Consider the following 15652-nt stretch of genomic DNA (forward strand, 5'->3'; position numbering starts at 1 on the left):
AGGCTGGGGTACTTGGTGGGGAGGGCTGGCTGGTTACTGATGGTCAGTCTGGGGGTGACATGCGGCTGAAGGTTGGGGTCACTCTGTGGGGAGGGCTGGCTGGTTACTGATGGTCAGTCTGGGGGTAACATGTGGCTGAAGATTGGGGTGTTGGGGGTCCCTTGGTGGGGAGGGCTGGCTGGTTACTGATGGTCAGTCTGGGGGTGACATGCTGCTGAAGGTTGGGTTTTTGGGGGTCACTTGGTGGGGAGGGCTGGCTGGTTACTGATGGTCAGTCTGGGGGTAACATGTGGCTGAAGGTTGGGTTTTTGGGGGTCACTTGGTGGGGAGGGCTGGCTGGTTACTGATGGTCAGTTTGGGGGTGACATGCGGATGAAGGCTGGGGTGTTGGGGGGAGGGATGGCTCGGGTGGCAGGGTGCCTGTAAGGGGACACTGTCATGAGTAGGAGACAGAATGATGGAAGGGGCTCCAGGTGAGAATCAGACCAAGCAAAGTGTTTGACAGCTTGGCATCAGCATGACAGCGGCCCCGCCCTGGCCCTTACCTAGCAGAAGTAGTCGATGCGTGGCCCGGTACACCTGCTTGTCCTTCTGCAGCTGCTTCTCGATCTTCTTGTTGGCCTCCCGCTGGGCCTTCTCCTCATTGCGCTGGTCCTCGGTCTTACTGTTCCCAAGGCACCCCATCCTGTCCGTCTAGCGAGACTCCCCGAAACCAGACCGACCAATCTCGCCCGACACCTGCCGCTCTGCTCACTCCAAAAGCCGGCAGGCGTGTTCAGGAAATACCGGGAACGACGGAGGATGCAAAACAAACAACAAGGCCGCGGCCCTCCCTTCTGTCTGACACACCGGGGCGAGAAAAAAAAAAAACCCACGCTAAAACTCGGCTAAAAACACGCGAGAAGCCCGGGTATGAGATAGTCCGACGGGCCCGTCCCCGAGCGAATTCGGATTAGAGGGGGAAGAAGTGTCGGGGGGGTAAATCAGGGGGCCAATAGAGCGCTCATTAGCCCCAGGGGCTTTAATTGGGGCTCATTAATGCAGGGGGGTGGGGGAGATCCCCGCGATGTAGGGGTCACAGGCCCCTCCCTCGGGAAGTACAGCAGGCTGGAGTCACCCCCCGAGCACCATTTGCCTCCGACCCCCCAATATCGGCGAGTAGGATAAATATTAATGTATATGTCAGGGTGCCTCCCCCTCTCTGCCGCTTCCTGTCTTAAAATGGTCGCCCTGTGAGTCCTCCTCCTTCTCCGTCTGCTCACAGGGAGGAGGAGGAGGTGGGGGGCATGCCTGCTATACCGGGGGACTGGCTCGGGGTGCTGGGGGTCCCCGTCTCCGGCACGGCCAAGCCGATCAATAGGGACTACGCCAAAAATATGGAGGGAGGGTCCCCTATAACCCGCCGGCTCAACGACAGCTAAATAGCGGGGTGCACCGGAGAGCCCGGTACCCGACGGGTTACCGTGCAGCGATGGTACCCCTTAAAAAGTGCGAACCCGGATTTAAGACGGGGGGCGGGACCCCGGTAATCTAATGAGGTGGAGGAGGGGTCCCCGAGTTACGGCACGGACTGTACCCCGAGATCCAGGTGCCGTGCTCCTGTGCGCGCTCCCGGTAGTGGCCGGTGACAACGCTCGGGTATTGGGGCGATTGTCCCGGTATTCGGGGCGCCTGATTGCTCCGGAGAGACGATTTCGCCGCGGCCCAGGCCTCTCCCTCTGCGGATGGCTCGTCTCCCCGCCTAGAAGGGGCAGTGGTGTTCCCCGGGCTACTGAGCGGGGGATGCGGGGTGCCCCGGTCCCAGGGGTGCAGCAGGGTGCTGGGTGTGTGCCCTGGCTCTCATGCAGTATTTTTGCTCTGTTTCTTACGGCCGAGACGCGGGGTGGGGCAAACCGCTCAAACTGCACCATGGGAACTCGCACACTATTTATTCACATGATGGCCAGCGTCAGGACATGCACCCAGCGGGCCGCCCGGATACCGGGACCCCCAGCAACTGCCCCCCCCCCCCAAACATACCGAGAAAACCCGGGACCCCTGCAGCTGCCCCCACATACCGAGAAAACCCGGGACCCCCCCCCCCCAGGGACTGGGAAATTACCCCAACAGCGCTCTTTTGCGTGACCCAGCCAAACCAAGGGGCACACTCCCCGATCGTGCTGCCCCATCAGAACACGCTCCCTGATCATACTGCCCCATCAGAACACGCTCCCTGATCATACTGCCCCCTGCACCCCATTACTCCGGTTACTACCCCATCAGAACACGCTCCCTGATCATACTGCCCCATCAGAACACGCTCCCTGATCATACTGCCCCATCAGAACACGCTCCCTGATCATACTGCCCCATCAGAACACGCTCCCTGATCATACTGCCCACCTGTACCCCATTACTCCGCTGCATGGGGGGCATTTGGGGATTACTAACATGTTCTGTAACCATACTGACCGATACACCCCGTTATTCCACTGCAAATACCGGGGGGTACATAACACTGAATTACCCTTAACCAAGGGCTTTATTCGCTCGAAGGCTGAGCTGTCTGCGGGAGCCGTGCCTGACTTAATTACAAAGGGGGACAACCTCAACGAGTGGCCCCTACGGGGGGAGTTTGGTGCCGCATATAAAGTCCCCTCGCTGGTTATCTATGCATTATCCAGGGCCACAGCTGTCCCACCATAACGTACAGTCAAAGAGTTTGAGTTTAGTGAATAAACCCCACAGCGGCCGAAGTGCCCCTTATACAGCACGGCGCCCAGAGGTCCTGCCATTCTATGTACCTCATGCCAAAGGGTGTCGAGGCAACTTATTGCCCATTTCCTTCCAAGCAAAAAGCTCGATGAGCCAGGGAGCGCTCCTTAATGATCTATTACTGTATCGGTGAGCGGCGGGGACGCGTTACCGGCGCTAAAATAAACATCAATAACTGGCATCAGAAAGACTGAGGCGCTCTGTTAGGTGTGCTTCTCTTTGCGGAGTTAGTTGCCCCCCCACCCCGGTGGGTACAATACCCCATGTCCGGTGCTGGCGATTGGGTAAGAGGTTAACGGCGCGGCGGCCCCGTGCCGGGATCCGGGGTTTGTTTCGCTGACAGATAGTCGGGAGCCGCGGGGAATTCTGCCAACTTAATGAAGTCTTAAGAGATCCCCGAGTGGAATCCCACGCGGCGGCAGCCAGGTGCGACACGGAAGCCCGCAGGAGTTCATTCACTCGCAGCCGCGGGATTTCCTCTAATTGTTTCGCTGCAGCAAGCTGGTGATTCTCTCGCAATCGATGCCCAATAGAAGCCGGAGACACCGGAGACGCGCCGCTCTCTCGATAATCCATTGCGCCGCTCGCTTCGCACTTTCTCCGTCTCCCGGGGAGAGCATGAAGTTGCATCGAATGTAACCCAAACGCGCAGCAAGAGTCACGTTCAGGGGGCACTTTTAAGATTCGGGGCCCCCGGGGTCGGGCGCATAGAATCTTCGTTCTTTTCCAAGCGGCAACAGAACAGCCACCGCACTACCGAAACAACCATCCGTTTAATGGGGACTGGCCCCCGGCCTTGGGTGTCTGGGTTGACTACTCCAGCTACTCGCCCGTGGCCCTTGATTTCGCGTAATGGGGACCCCCTGTTCCAAAATAACACACAACGTGATACAAAATTCCTGTTTTTATAGACCAAGTAACAGCACGTCGGGGGCCGAAATGCGACGCGGGACGGATTTATAACATGCAGCCGACAGCAAGTGCTTATCGGCAGCAAACAGAAGTATTTATTCTATGTGCATGCGCATACATCCAGGATGGCAGCTTTCCAGCTCGAGCTGTAGGTGCCACTTAGATAAAAATATTTACAAAGTTCTCTGGTGGAACGTCGGGGACGTATGAATTTTTGCCCTTCACTTCTCCTTGATGGCTTCGTGGAACGACTTCTGGTTAGATATTTGAGAAACACCCTTCAAAATCAATTGTCACCCAAAAAAACACTGGTCCCAAAAAGTACGCGCCGAGCGATCGCACCCCGAAACGCCGGGGCTTTATCCAGCTTGGAGTTACTCCAGAGGCTCCATGACTTGACGGGAAGTAGATGTGGCTCCCATATGGCTGGGATACCCCATCACCTTAATCATTCTATGATAATAGGGCCACAATAATCCTAGGGCAGGGGGCTACATGTGGGGCAATCACCATGGCAGCCACTGGAATGCCCCTGCTGATTCCTCTTTCCATTATATTCATGTATAAGGCCGTGTTTGTCCCTCTATTACATGGTGCAGGGTTAGGAGGGAATGCCAGGCTCCGTGGGGGGCACGGGTTTCTCCGTGGGGTATCACCCCCCCCTCCAGTGATGCTGGTGCGGTATCACGGCCGCTGTCGGGCCGGCGCGCAGGGCTTCTGTAGCCGGATATCGACCCGTTTTGGCAGTATTTGGTCTGCGCTCCTGATGTTTCTCTATTGCATCGATTGTTTAGGCTGCTTTGGTCACTTATCAGCGCCAGGCACAGAACCTAATCAGCGCCGAGCTTCCAGACACTTATTTATACGGCTCCGAGTAACCTTCAAGATACTAAATTAGGACAAAGCCAGCACCTTCATACCCGTTCTCCGTGGGACGCAGCAAACTCCCTCCAAAAAAAAAAAAAACATTCTAAATATAAAGCTTGAATAGAATTCTGGGATTTCTGCACTTTTAACGTATACCGGTTTGTGTCGGATTGACGGCACTTACAGCCCGTGATTGGCTAAAAAGAAAAAATATTCAACCGGCGAAAAGCGATATCAAGGCTGTATTTTCCTTTAGAGGACTGGACAGTGATTAGTATAAATGTCCAGGTTTACAACAAGGGCCCGGCCTCGCGGTAACCAGACGCGGCGCTATATATAGAATTCTTCAATTAAATGCCCAAACCGCACCCATTTTAAATAACCGCAAAACAAACCGTCCTTCATTCCGTCGGAGCGTCGTTATGGTGATGTTTATATGTATATCCCTTCCTCTATCTATGCCGATAGTATCTGAGTCACGCTAAATAGGCCGTCGGGTAATCGGACAATGACAGCCTTTTGGCACAAACTCCGATCGTAAACAACAACAAAGGTACGACGTAATTCCACGTCACGAAGAGCCCCACGGGACCGAGCTGATTATACCTGTGTGATCAAACCAGCTCGATCAGAAAAGCTTCACACATCCCTATGTACTATGGGATAACGTGTCACTGTGCACACTCTTAACAGGAAGTGAAGTTGTGACATCACTTCCAGGGTAACGGTGACCCTATGAATGAAAGGTGTATGTCTCCAAAGGCCTGGCTGGCTGACGGCGGCGGAGTACGCATCAAACGTCATACAGGACTGGAACTCCTACAATTATTTTCGCCATCGCTCCGCTTTATACGAAATAACGCTGAGGCTTTGGTATGTTTGCCAAACCACGTGAGCCCGACTGGCACGGCCAGGCCCTAGCCCCGCTTACGTGCCCGACAACCCATTTTACTCACCCGTGCTTTGCGGGTTTGTTGTTCTTGTTGCCACCTTGCCGTATAAAACCCCTTAGCCGTTGGTACTCCCATACCGTTAACTGTTTTATTGTCTATAAATAATTAGTGCAAACAGTTCCATCTAGATAAAAGGAAAGAGAGAACCCCCCCCCCAAAAGTATAGCCCGGTGGCAAAACATCCATCACCCCGATTTATAATACAGATGAAATAGACACATTTTAAGTGGAACTGACGCCAAACGTTGAACCCCATACATGTATTTGTTATTGATTGGTGTGCCGGGGTCTGGGGTCCGCGTACGCTGGCTGCAGGTGACTTTATATAAATATAATTAAAAAGCAGAGGGAACTTAAGGCTCCAACTCAAAAATTGGACTTTCCAAATCAGGAGTGAAACTTGAGCCTCTACTAGCACAAAGATGAAAAAAGCCCTAATTATCCTCAAAATGACTTAAATGTCTATACAATATGTGTACAAGGCGAAGAAGGAAAGGGTTAACAAACCCTAATCACATGCTGGACGAGGAATCTGTCTCTCGGCGGGACTTTGCCGTTTCGGCAAGTAATGAAATTGTTCCTTGGTAACTAGAAACGTACTTCGCTGTCCGGAGACTCGCCCTCGGCTCGCGGGATGAGACAGGATTAAGCCGCTAACAATTCATTCAGAAATTCATCCTGAACCCCCTCGCCCCGCCGCACAGATATTACTTACGTCTACTTTCCATTCAGAAATACTAAATCTCTAGATTGTAAGCTCCTGTGTGTAAGGCCCTTCCTCGCCTGTTGTTTCTGCATGTCCTGCATTGTCCTGTCTACCCTTTGTACAGCGCTGCGGAATCTGACGGCGCTATATAAAACAATCAATAATCATAATAAAGGGCATTCATTGGCACCAAATACTGGCATCCAGTTTAAGAAACAGGGACCCCCCACACAAAAATAGCCCGACAACCAAACCTCCCGCGGCACCTGGTCAGCGAGCGAAAAGCGAACTTTTCCATTTTACCCCCCCCCCCAAAAAACCCTCCTGTTATCAAGATTCGCAGCTGGAAATGAGTCACGACTGCAAATATCCCGCGACCTTCTAAATTTGGAAAAAAGAACAATAATCGGGAGTATATATTCCAATTTTACCCTAAACTATAATTTCATAAATTATAATCTGGCCCCACGCAAGCAAAAACGGGCTGGATGCGACTGAATCGATTTATGGACGGAATCCAAATTCTGTATTCAAATCTATTAAACTTTTTTTTTTTAAAGTTCCTAAACTTAATACGAGATGAAACAAGTAAAGAGGATATTTTGCGTTTGTGTCAGATTATTGTGGATAATATTCTATTTTTTCCTCCAAGGAAATACCACATTTTCAGTAAATTTACTGTTATGAAAAACAGGTTTTTTTTTATCATTGAATATTAACGTAAACCATTTTGGGCTTTATATTCTCAGCGTTGTAAAAGTCTCCTAGGTTTGAAATCTATCCGCTAGATTCTATTAAACGACATAAAATGTATCGCTGTTTTATTATTGTTATTAGATTTAATTATTATTATTTTATTATTAGAGGGGGGTTTACCAGTATTTTCTATACTGTATCCATTCATATATCACTCAAAGAGTGTGTAAAATTATTCTCCCTATATCATGGATTTAAAAATTAAACATCACTTTATAAAAGTCTGTAACCACTGATTCATATTTATATATATATATATATATATATATATATATATATATATATACACACACAGTTGAAATTTTTTTTATGTTTTAATGGACAGAGTCTATATATATATATATATATATAGTTGAAAAAAATGTAATGTTTTAATGGACAAAGTTGGCTTTTCTTTCAAAAACAAGAACATTTCTAAGTGACCCCAAACTTTTGAACAGTATCTATATGTAATATATATTTATATATATATATATATATATATATATATATATATATATATATATATATATATGTATGTATCAGTATTTATATATATATATATATATATATATATATATATATATATATATATATATATATATATATATACACACACACACACACCCACCCTGAATACACATAATAAGATTAAGAATTTTATGTGGAAACAATGTGATACGGACAGGGTTATTTACCTGGTCAGGGGCCTGATAGAGAATGTATTATTCTTAAAATTATATGTTACCAGCATAAAGGGTATGCAGTCCACTGAACAGTATATTATTCAGTCACCTAAATATTGTATTGCAGAGTATGCAGTGATACCTTTTTTATTGGACTAACATAATATTTAAAAGACAAGCTATTGAGAGTTATCCTCTCTTCATCAGGTCGGAAGCAGATATATATATATATATATATATACTGTATATGGTAAGAAGATACGGGGTGGCATTATATATATATATATATATATATATATATATTATATAGATATATATACGGCATATGGTAAGAAGATACAGGGTGGCATCATATCCCCAGGTATGTATTGGCTTTAATCTCCACGCGATGTATATTATCTTAATAAATACATAGAAACACAGCGATGGGCTTTGTGCTGCAAAAACCGCTTTGATGCCGCGAGCAAATCTGGGTTAAAAGCCTCAATTGTAAGAAATAATTATAAAACACACCAAAACTGTTTTTCTTTTGTGCTCAAGGCCCCAAAACAAAGTATTAAAAATGCTTCTGTTGCTATGTTTGATACTTAATAACTCTTTTCTATTTACAATCACGAGCTAAAATTAGCTCTGCCTGATGCATTAATAACTGCAGGGAAAAGCCAAATACTTTCTACCTGAGATCATAGCTCCCCCACTCCTCGACTTTAACCCCTCATCTGCCTGGACACTGCAAAAACAAGGCAGACCAATCAGCGACATGCTGGGCGGCCCACCTCCCTGCAGCAGGGTAAGGGTTAAGACCATTTGCCAGAATAAAAAAAGATAACTCTAAATGTGAAAATGCACAACTCTTTCAGTGCCAAGCTGGTGACATCCACTCACTTGCCCCTGACACCCAAAGGGTTAAACATATCTACTCCTAACGCATATGGCAGCAAGGAAGCATCAGCTCCCAAAAACCGCTATAGATTTTACTCTGTATGTATATATATATATATATATATATATATATATATATATATATATATATATATATATATACATACATACATACCGGTATATACTGTATATATATATATACACACACACACATATATACATATATATATACACACACATATATATACATATATATATACCATTATAACCTACATAATACAAGATAAAACCTTAACTTTAATCAGGAGAAAATAATAATAATATTTTAATTACAGTTAAATAATAATTATAATTAACTATATGTATTTATTTAAATAGAAGTATTGTGAATAAATGATTTATTATCAATAAATTGATTTTAAAATATAGTTAAAAATAAATAAATAATAAAAAAAATCATAAAAACAAATAAAACCAAAATGCTAAAAAAACAAAAACAAATAAAACACGGAAATAACAAAACGATGACGTATTTGCCTGGACTTTTATTTTTAAGAAGTCTCGGAGTAGCGTGTATCACAGGATGATTATGTAATCACCTTACAAAGTCAGCCGCGGCTGAGATTAGAAGGGGTTAGGAATTGAGAGGGGGTCTTTGGGATTCTCTCGGGAACCCACAAGATATTTTTAGGCTAGGGAATTGCATTTTAAATACAAAGTATCACGTGGGTTTTTATCTTAACAAACAGGATAAAAGCCGATCCGTAGGAAAGCGGTAACCTATCAACGAAGCTCCGGGATCCACTACTAAAAACACTCCTTTTAGGCAGATAACTAGTACTGAAAATTGAGATGATTTTTTATTTAATTTCTTTTATACATTGTCACTTTAGCCAACGATATGGCATTAACACATGATTTATATATATATAAATAATATTGTTTATTGCTTCATACAGCGCCATCATAATCTGTAGCGCTGTAGCGCATCATATAACAGTCTGGACTTACAGATACAAAAGGTGAGAAGGATACCTTCTCGGAGGAGCTTGCAATCTAGACACCGGGCATGTGAGTGAAGTCTGATGGAGATCGCTTTAGAGGCCCCTACGGTTGCGGAGACGATTTCTGGAATATGATACAGGGCGCAGGCTGCAAAGACGGATTGTTCTTCCTCGCGGATTTATCGCTTGCCGGTAAAAGCTGGAATAACCGGCACAAGCACGCCACTGGCTTCCAGATCTTGTGCCATATTTCCGACTCTAATTTACCGCTTGACAAACGGCTATCGGAATATTAGCCATTAACAAAAAAAAATGTATCGATGAAAACCTCTGAAAGGTACCTCTAAACAAACTCTTTCTTCCGACCCAAATACAGCCGTCAGAGATTTGTCTCGACCTTCTATACTTAGGGTCTACCTGTCCCCCCCCATCCACTGTCGCCACGCGTGGCCTGAGGCCAGATGTGAATGAAAAGTTTTTGCCCTCCTCTAAATACCCCAATTGACTTTCTGGGATCACTTAGGGGTGCAGTTTTTATCCTGTAAGGCTTTTTATAGAAGGGCTGGGACGCTCCTCACTTATCTCAGCCGCCGGGGTAAATATTGTTTTTTTTTTAAATCTCTAAAACATTCAAGGTTGTACCAGATAAACCATCAAGTATTTACCAGTCCGAGGATAAAAATAAGGAGATCTTCTTGGCGGATGAGCTCACTCACTTCACACTTTAAAGAAATCTGAGGATAATTGTAAATGCTATCCATTATTTATTGACTATTGTGGTCCCAGAAAATGGCCTCTGGAGAAATCACCTGATTTAGCCCCAAAAATGAGCACTATTGCCACAGCCAGGCAGGTGCTGAGGCGGATGAGGTGCCGGCGCTTATATGGTTATTCGCCTTCATCGTAGCGTAAGTAACGTATGTAATATAGACTGTCTTTTCCACGTGTCGGGAGCACTGACTGAGAATAAACAGAGGATCCTCTCTGGATGAGCTGGCAACACACATAATCACAGACCTTCAATGCAAACAGGGGATGGAAAAAGTAGAAATAGCCCAAGATTTGCCCTCCTCTGGTCGGCAGTTGAGATTCCGCCTTGGGGAAGTGCCAGTCACGGAGTTCACTGAGGATACATGAGATTTCGGAAGCAGAGCACCTGATAACCTCTCCAGAATCAAAGCAGAACCTGCCACGGATGCCACCTCGCGTCCACGCTCGCTCCTCGGACAGGCTGTCGTGGTTAAAGATGTAGGCAGAGTATATTGAGACTCTTACAGGCTCCAAATTCACGTCCATAAAATAGACTCTTGTATGTTGAGTCAGGTGAAGCTCCGTATAAACCACGTTTCTAAAATAATTCCGCGACATAAAAAATAAACGTGGGGAAGACGAAGGTGCCCGTTACGGACAGGCAGTTTGAGAGGGTATTCCCACTTTCAGTGAGTTAAGACTTACTGAATAGCTACGAATACTCCTAGGACTGAGACGGCCTTCTCCTGACTCAGTTTTCCCCAAAATTATTGAACTACCCCCCAAATCCCACATCTCTTATTAACATATCCACCGGTTGCTGCACCCGATCCTACCAAAGGGGCTGTGGGCAGCAAACCTAAATGAGTACCGGTATAATGTGCATTGGGGTCCTTCTGATTGGATCATTCCATTGGTTGCTATGGTGATAAGGATGCTTTTCAAACTCAAAACACTTTAAGACACCAAATGAGGGGTAATCAGGTTCCTGAATGAATAGGCGGGTGAGTCTGGAGACACAAATGGAATTATAAATATGAGCCAATAACAATTTCCCGATTTTTCAATAAATCCATATTAACTCGTTATTTTAACGAGCGACGAGCGACCCCCCCCCCCTCGGCGGACGTTTATGAATATACTTTGTGAAGAAGACATATGACGAGGAATTGTATCTCACGGTGGACGAGATCGCAGCCGAACGTAATGGGAGGTAAAGCAACGATGAGAATTACACGGCAGAGAGTGATTTTTTTTAGTCCTAACCACCGTGGGCTCTGGGCAGTGGCGGAACTACCGGGGTCGCAGGGGTCGCGACTGCGACCGGGCCCCGGTGTCAGGGGGGCCCAAGCCAAGGGGCCGCCCGAAATCGGGCCCCGGCGGCAAGGGGCCCCAAGGTCTATGAGTTATAGACGGCCGTAGAGGCCGCATAGGCCCAGTCAGGACCGGACTGACTGGGCCTATGCGGCCTCTACGGCCGTCTATAACTCAGGGCAAAAGGGGCACTTGCCCCTTAACCCTGCAGCAGCTGCTACCGGGCCCGCCACTCTAGGGGGCCCGGGCAACCCCCACGATTAATTCCGCGGGGGGCCGCTACTTACTGGCAGACGAGGATGCCGGGGACGCAGGAATCCAACAGTCACGTGACGTACGTGACGTACGTCACATGACCCTGCTGCGCATCTGCTTCCCCCTATGCACTGAACAAGTTGGTCTGCGAGCGCCGAGCGGCACATACTTTTTACATCTTCGGTTGTTCAGGTAAGGGGAGGCTGCATGAAGGAGTATTTGAGATTGAGTGAGAGAATTAATGAATATCTGTGAAGGAGTGAGTGAATGAATGTTTGTGAATGAGTATATGTAAATGAGTATCTGAATGAGGGAATTAATGGGTATCAATGTATGAATATCTGAATGATTGAATGGATTATCTGTGAATTAGTGAGTAAATATTTGTGAATTAATATATATGTGTGTGTGTGTGTGTGAGAGATAGCATGGATGTGTAAGGGGGGGCAAAGATACCACAGTCAGGCTGTTTTGGTGGAAAGATGCCACAGGAGGGCTGTTTTGGGGCCAAAAATGCCACAGGAGGGCTGTTATGGTGGCAAAGATGCCACAGGCGGGCTGTTATGGGGCCAAAGATCCCACAGGCGGGCTGTTATGGGGCCAAAGATGCCACAGGAGGGCTGTTATGGTGGCAAAGATGCCACAGGAGGGCTGTTATGGTGGCAAAGATGCCACAGGCGGGCTGTTATGGGGCCAAAGATGCCACAGGCGGGCTGTTATGGGGCCAAAGATGCCACAGGCGGGCTGTTTTGGTGGCAAAGATGCCACAGACGGGCTGTTTTGGTGGCAAAGATGCCACAGGAGGGCTGTTATGGGGCCAAAGATGCCAAAGGCGGGCTGTTATGGGGCCAAAGATGCCACAGGAGGGCTGTTACGGTGGCAAAGATGCCACAGGAGGGCTGTTATGGTGGCAAAGATGCCACAGGTGGGCTGTTATGGGGCCAAAGATGCCACAGGCGGGCTGTTATGGGGCCAAAGATGCCACAGGCGGACTGTTTTGGTGGCAAAGATGCCACAGGCGGGCTGTTTTGGTGGCAAAGATGCCACAGGCGGGCTGTTTTGGGGCCAAAGATGCCACAGGAGTGCTGTTTTGGGGCCAAAGATGCCACAGGAGGGCTGTTTTGGGGCCAAAGATGCCACAGGAGGGCTGTTATGGTGGCAAAGATGCCACAGGCGGGCTGTTATGGGGCCAAAGATGCCACAGGCGGGCTGTTATGGGGCCAAAGATGCCACAGGCGGGCTGTTATGGTGGCAAAGATGCCACAGGAGGGCTGTTATGGTGGCAAAGATGCCACAGGAGGGCTGTTATGGTGGCAAAGATGCCACAGGCGGGCTGTTATGGGGCCAAAGATGCCACAGGCGGGCTGTTATGGGGCCAAAGATGCCACAGGAGGGCTGTTATGGTGGCAAAGATGCCACAGGAGGGCTGTTATGGGGCCAAGGATGCCACAGGCGGGCTGTTATGGGGCCAAAGATGCCACAGGCGGGGTGTTTTGGTGGCAAAGATGCCACAGGCGGGCTGTTTTGGTGGCAAAAATGCCACAGTCAGGCTGTTTTGGTGGAAAGATTATTTATGTATTCAAAGAAAAAGGGGCGCATGTACAAAAAGGGCCCTATGTACATGCGCCCCTTTTTCTTTGATTATGCCCTTTGAACATGCGCCCCTTTTTCTTTGATTTTTTTACAGAAATGATTCAATATGTAAATTGAATTTGTTGAAAAAAAATTGTTGGGTAAAAATCATGTTTTTTTTGGGGGGGGGGGGGGCCCTTAACAGATTCTCGCACCCGGGCCCTGAGGGGTCTAGTTACGCCCCTGGCTCTGGGAAAGAAAAGAAATTTAGCTGATCGAGACAAGGCCACATTTTCGACATCGCAGAGAATCTGTAATAGGACTCTGAGACTCCCAGCGCCACCTGCTGGTAGACCCCATGCACTGCCGCTCAGCCCACAGGCACTTCAAAACAGTACCAGCCGTGCACTAGCGTCACCGAAAATCTATTAGTTTATCATAATTCTTCGGGACACTGCCCCTTACGTAATGTGTATCGCTTAAACCAGCTTTACAACAAGAGCTTACAATCTAAAACTAGAGGGTTGGAGATTTAGATGTAACGTAAGGGTGGTAGATAAGTGGAACAGCCTCCCAGCAGAAGTGGTAGAGGGTAATACAGCGAGGGGATTAAACACGTATGGGATAGACATACGGCTCCTGAATCTAAGACGAGACTGATGACTGATTAAGGTTTGAGTCTTTATAGCAATTAAACTACAAAATACATGTGATGAGTGGAGAGGTCTCTGGAGGTCCCCGCTTGTTGTGGAGTTTGCAGGTTCTTAATAAATAAAACATCAGAATGATATAAAATGACTGTAAACGTTATTATTATGTCTGTCTGCGTTGAGACAAATTAAATATCACATCAGATTTGAAGTAATCTTATAAATCATCTTTTTTTTTTAAAGATTACAATTGGCAAGCTCAGCAATATTTTATTGGTTTCCATATCCGTATGTACAAGTTTGCCCCAGAACTGACCTTCAGAACCCACAGCCCATTTTTTTATAAACATTTTAATAAATAGATTAATACTGAACATTAAATTAAATGATTATCCATTTTTATTATATAGGATCAACTATTTTATGTAGTTATAAATATATATTTATAATAAATATATATAAATAATTATTTCATCACGTAAAATCTTGCCTGATTGTATAATTTTGTTCAGGAACTTTTAATAGTCACGTGACACAAAAGCTGACGCTAATAAGTTGTTGCCGTAGAAACGGAATTACGGAGTTTGTAAGTGAATAAAGGCAAGAATCAAGCGAAGGACCTGCTACGGTTTGTTTGCTTAGCATCCGAGTGCTTTGACTTAGTGGAACAGCACCTTTAAATCGTTCAAACTAGTCGTTCCTTGCGCCATATTTCACAGATATACGTACTTTGCGTCGTATCCTTACGTTAAGTACAGGAGCGCCGCACGCGGGGAACACTTTCACTCTGTTCTCCAAACTCCTGCAGACAAACTAGGTCTGTTAATATTTAACGCATGATGTCACTTGAGACTGTCCAAATATCCCCGGGTGACATCACCGTAAATATGAACGGGTCAGCCCACACCACGAACATTTGTAAGGAAAGGTGTATGTCCTTGGGGAATTTAACACGGTAGATGAGGTCTCTAGTTAGAGAGACGCGGCCGTCGCTTGGCTGTCACTATGTCTCTGGCGGAGCCGACGCTCACGGAAGATTCTCCTCTCCAATGATAGCACCGGGAACACGATCAATATTACTTCTAAATGCCCAAATCCCTCAATCATTTTATAACAGTAAATGCTACCGTGTTGTCGCTCGACGACGCAAAGCGTGCAGACAACTCGAAAGTCTTTGTTGCCGTAGATGCAGAAAACAGTCTTGGTGTTTTGGTTTTTTATCAATAAAACCTATTCAAAAAAAGAAAAAAAAAAAACGGCCTGCTGAGCTGCGGATCGTGATTCTCGCAGGACGTTGCCCGATTTAGGGCATGCGCGATCGGACAATCTGCCTTCAACCAAAACCTTGGAGACAACGATATATCTGAACAGCAGATAGTTTGAAAGTAGAAATATGTATATCCTGAGGGAATGACGGGCACATGTCCTGGGTTACACACGCCGTATCATGATCCACGGGATAATGCTAAAGGCGTCTAAATAATATTTAAGAAAGAAGCTTCGCTGATGTCGGGGGGATAACGTAAAGGAACGGATCTAATAAAACACATAAAGTTACATGATCTCAGGTTTCTGCAGGGACCATCTGCCCTGTCCTTAGGAGGAAAGCGCA

General features: G+C 46.6%; 1 protein-coding gene across 4 annotated transcripts in view; it reads right to left on the reverse strand.

Moving 5' to 3' along the window:
- GNAS (GNAS complex locus) overlaps positions 1 to 15652 on the reverse strand; it is a 33744-nt gene that overhangs the window by 16360 nt on the left and 1732 nt on the right. The window contains exon 1 of one of the 4 annotated variants that reach the window (XM_053453179.1): positions 546 to 1861. The exons of 2 other annotated variants lie outside the window; for them this stretch is intronic. In XM_053453179.1, coding sequence (XP_053309154.1) covers positions 546 to 684 — 139 coding nt within the window. In that variant the 5' untranslated portion in view covers positions 685 to 1861. Of the gene's footprint in view, positions 1 to 545; positions 1862 to 15652 lie in introns of those variants that run through there. One more of the 4 variants, XM_053453180.1, reaches the window with a different exon arrangement.

Source organism: Spea bombifrons, chromosome 13 (genome assembly GCF_027358695.1).
Source record: "Spea bombifrons isolate aSpeBom1 chromosome 13, aSpeBom1.2.pri, whole genome shotgun sequence".
Lineage (NCBI taxonomy): Eukaryota > Metazoa > Chordata > Amphibia > Anura > Pelobatidae > Spea > Spea bombifrons.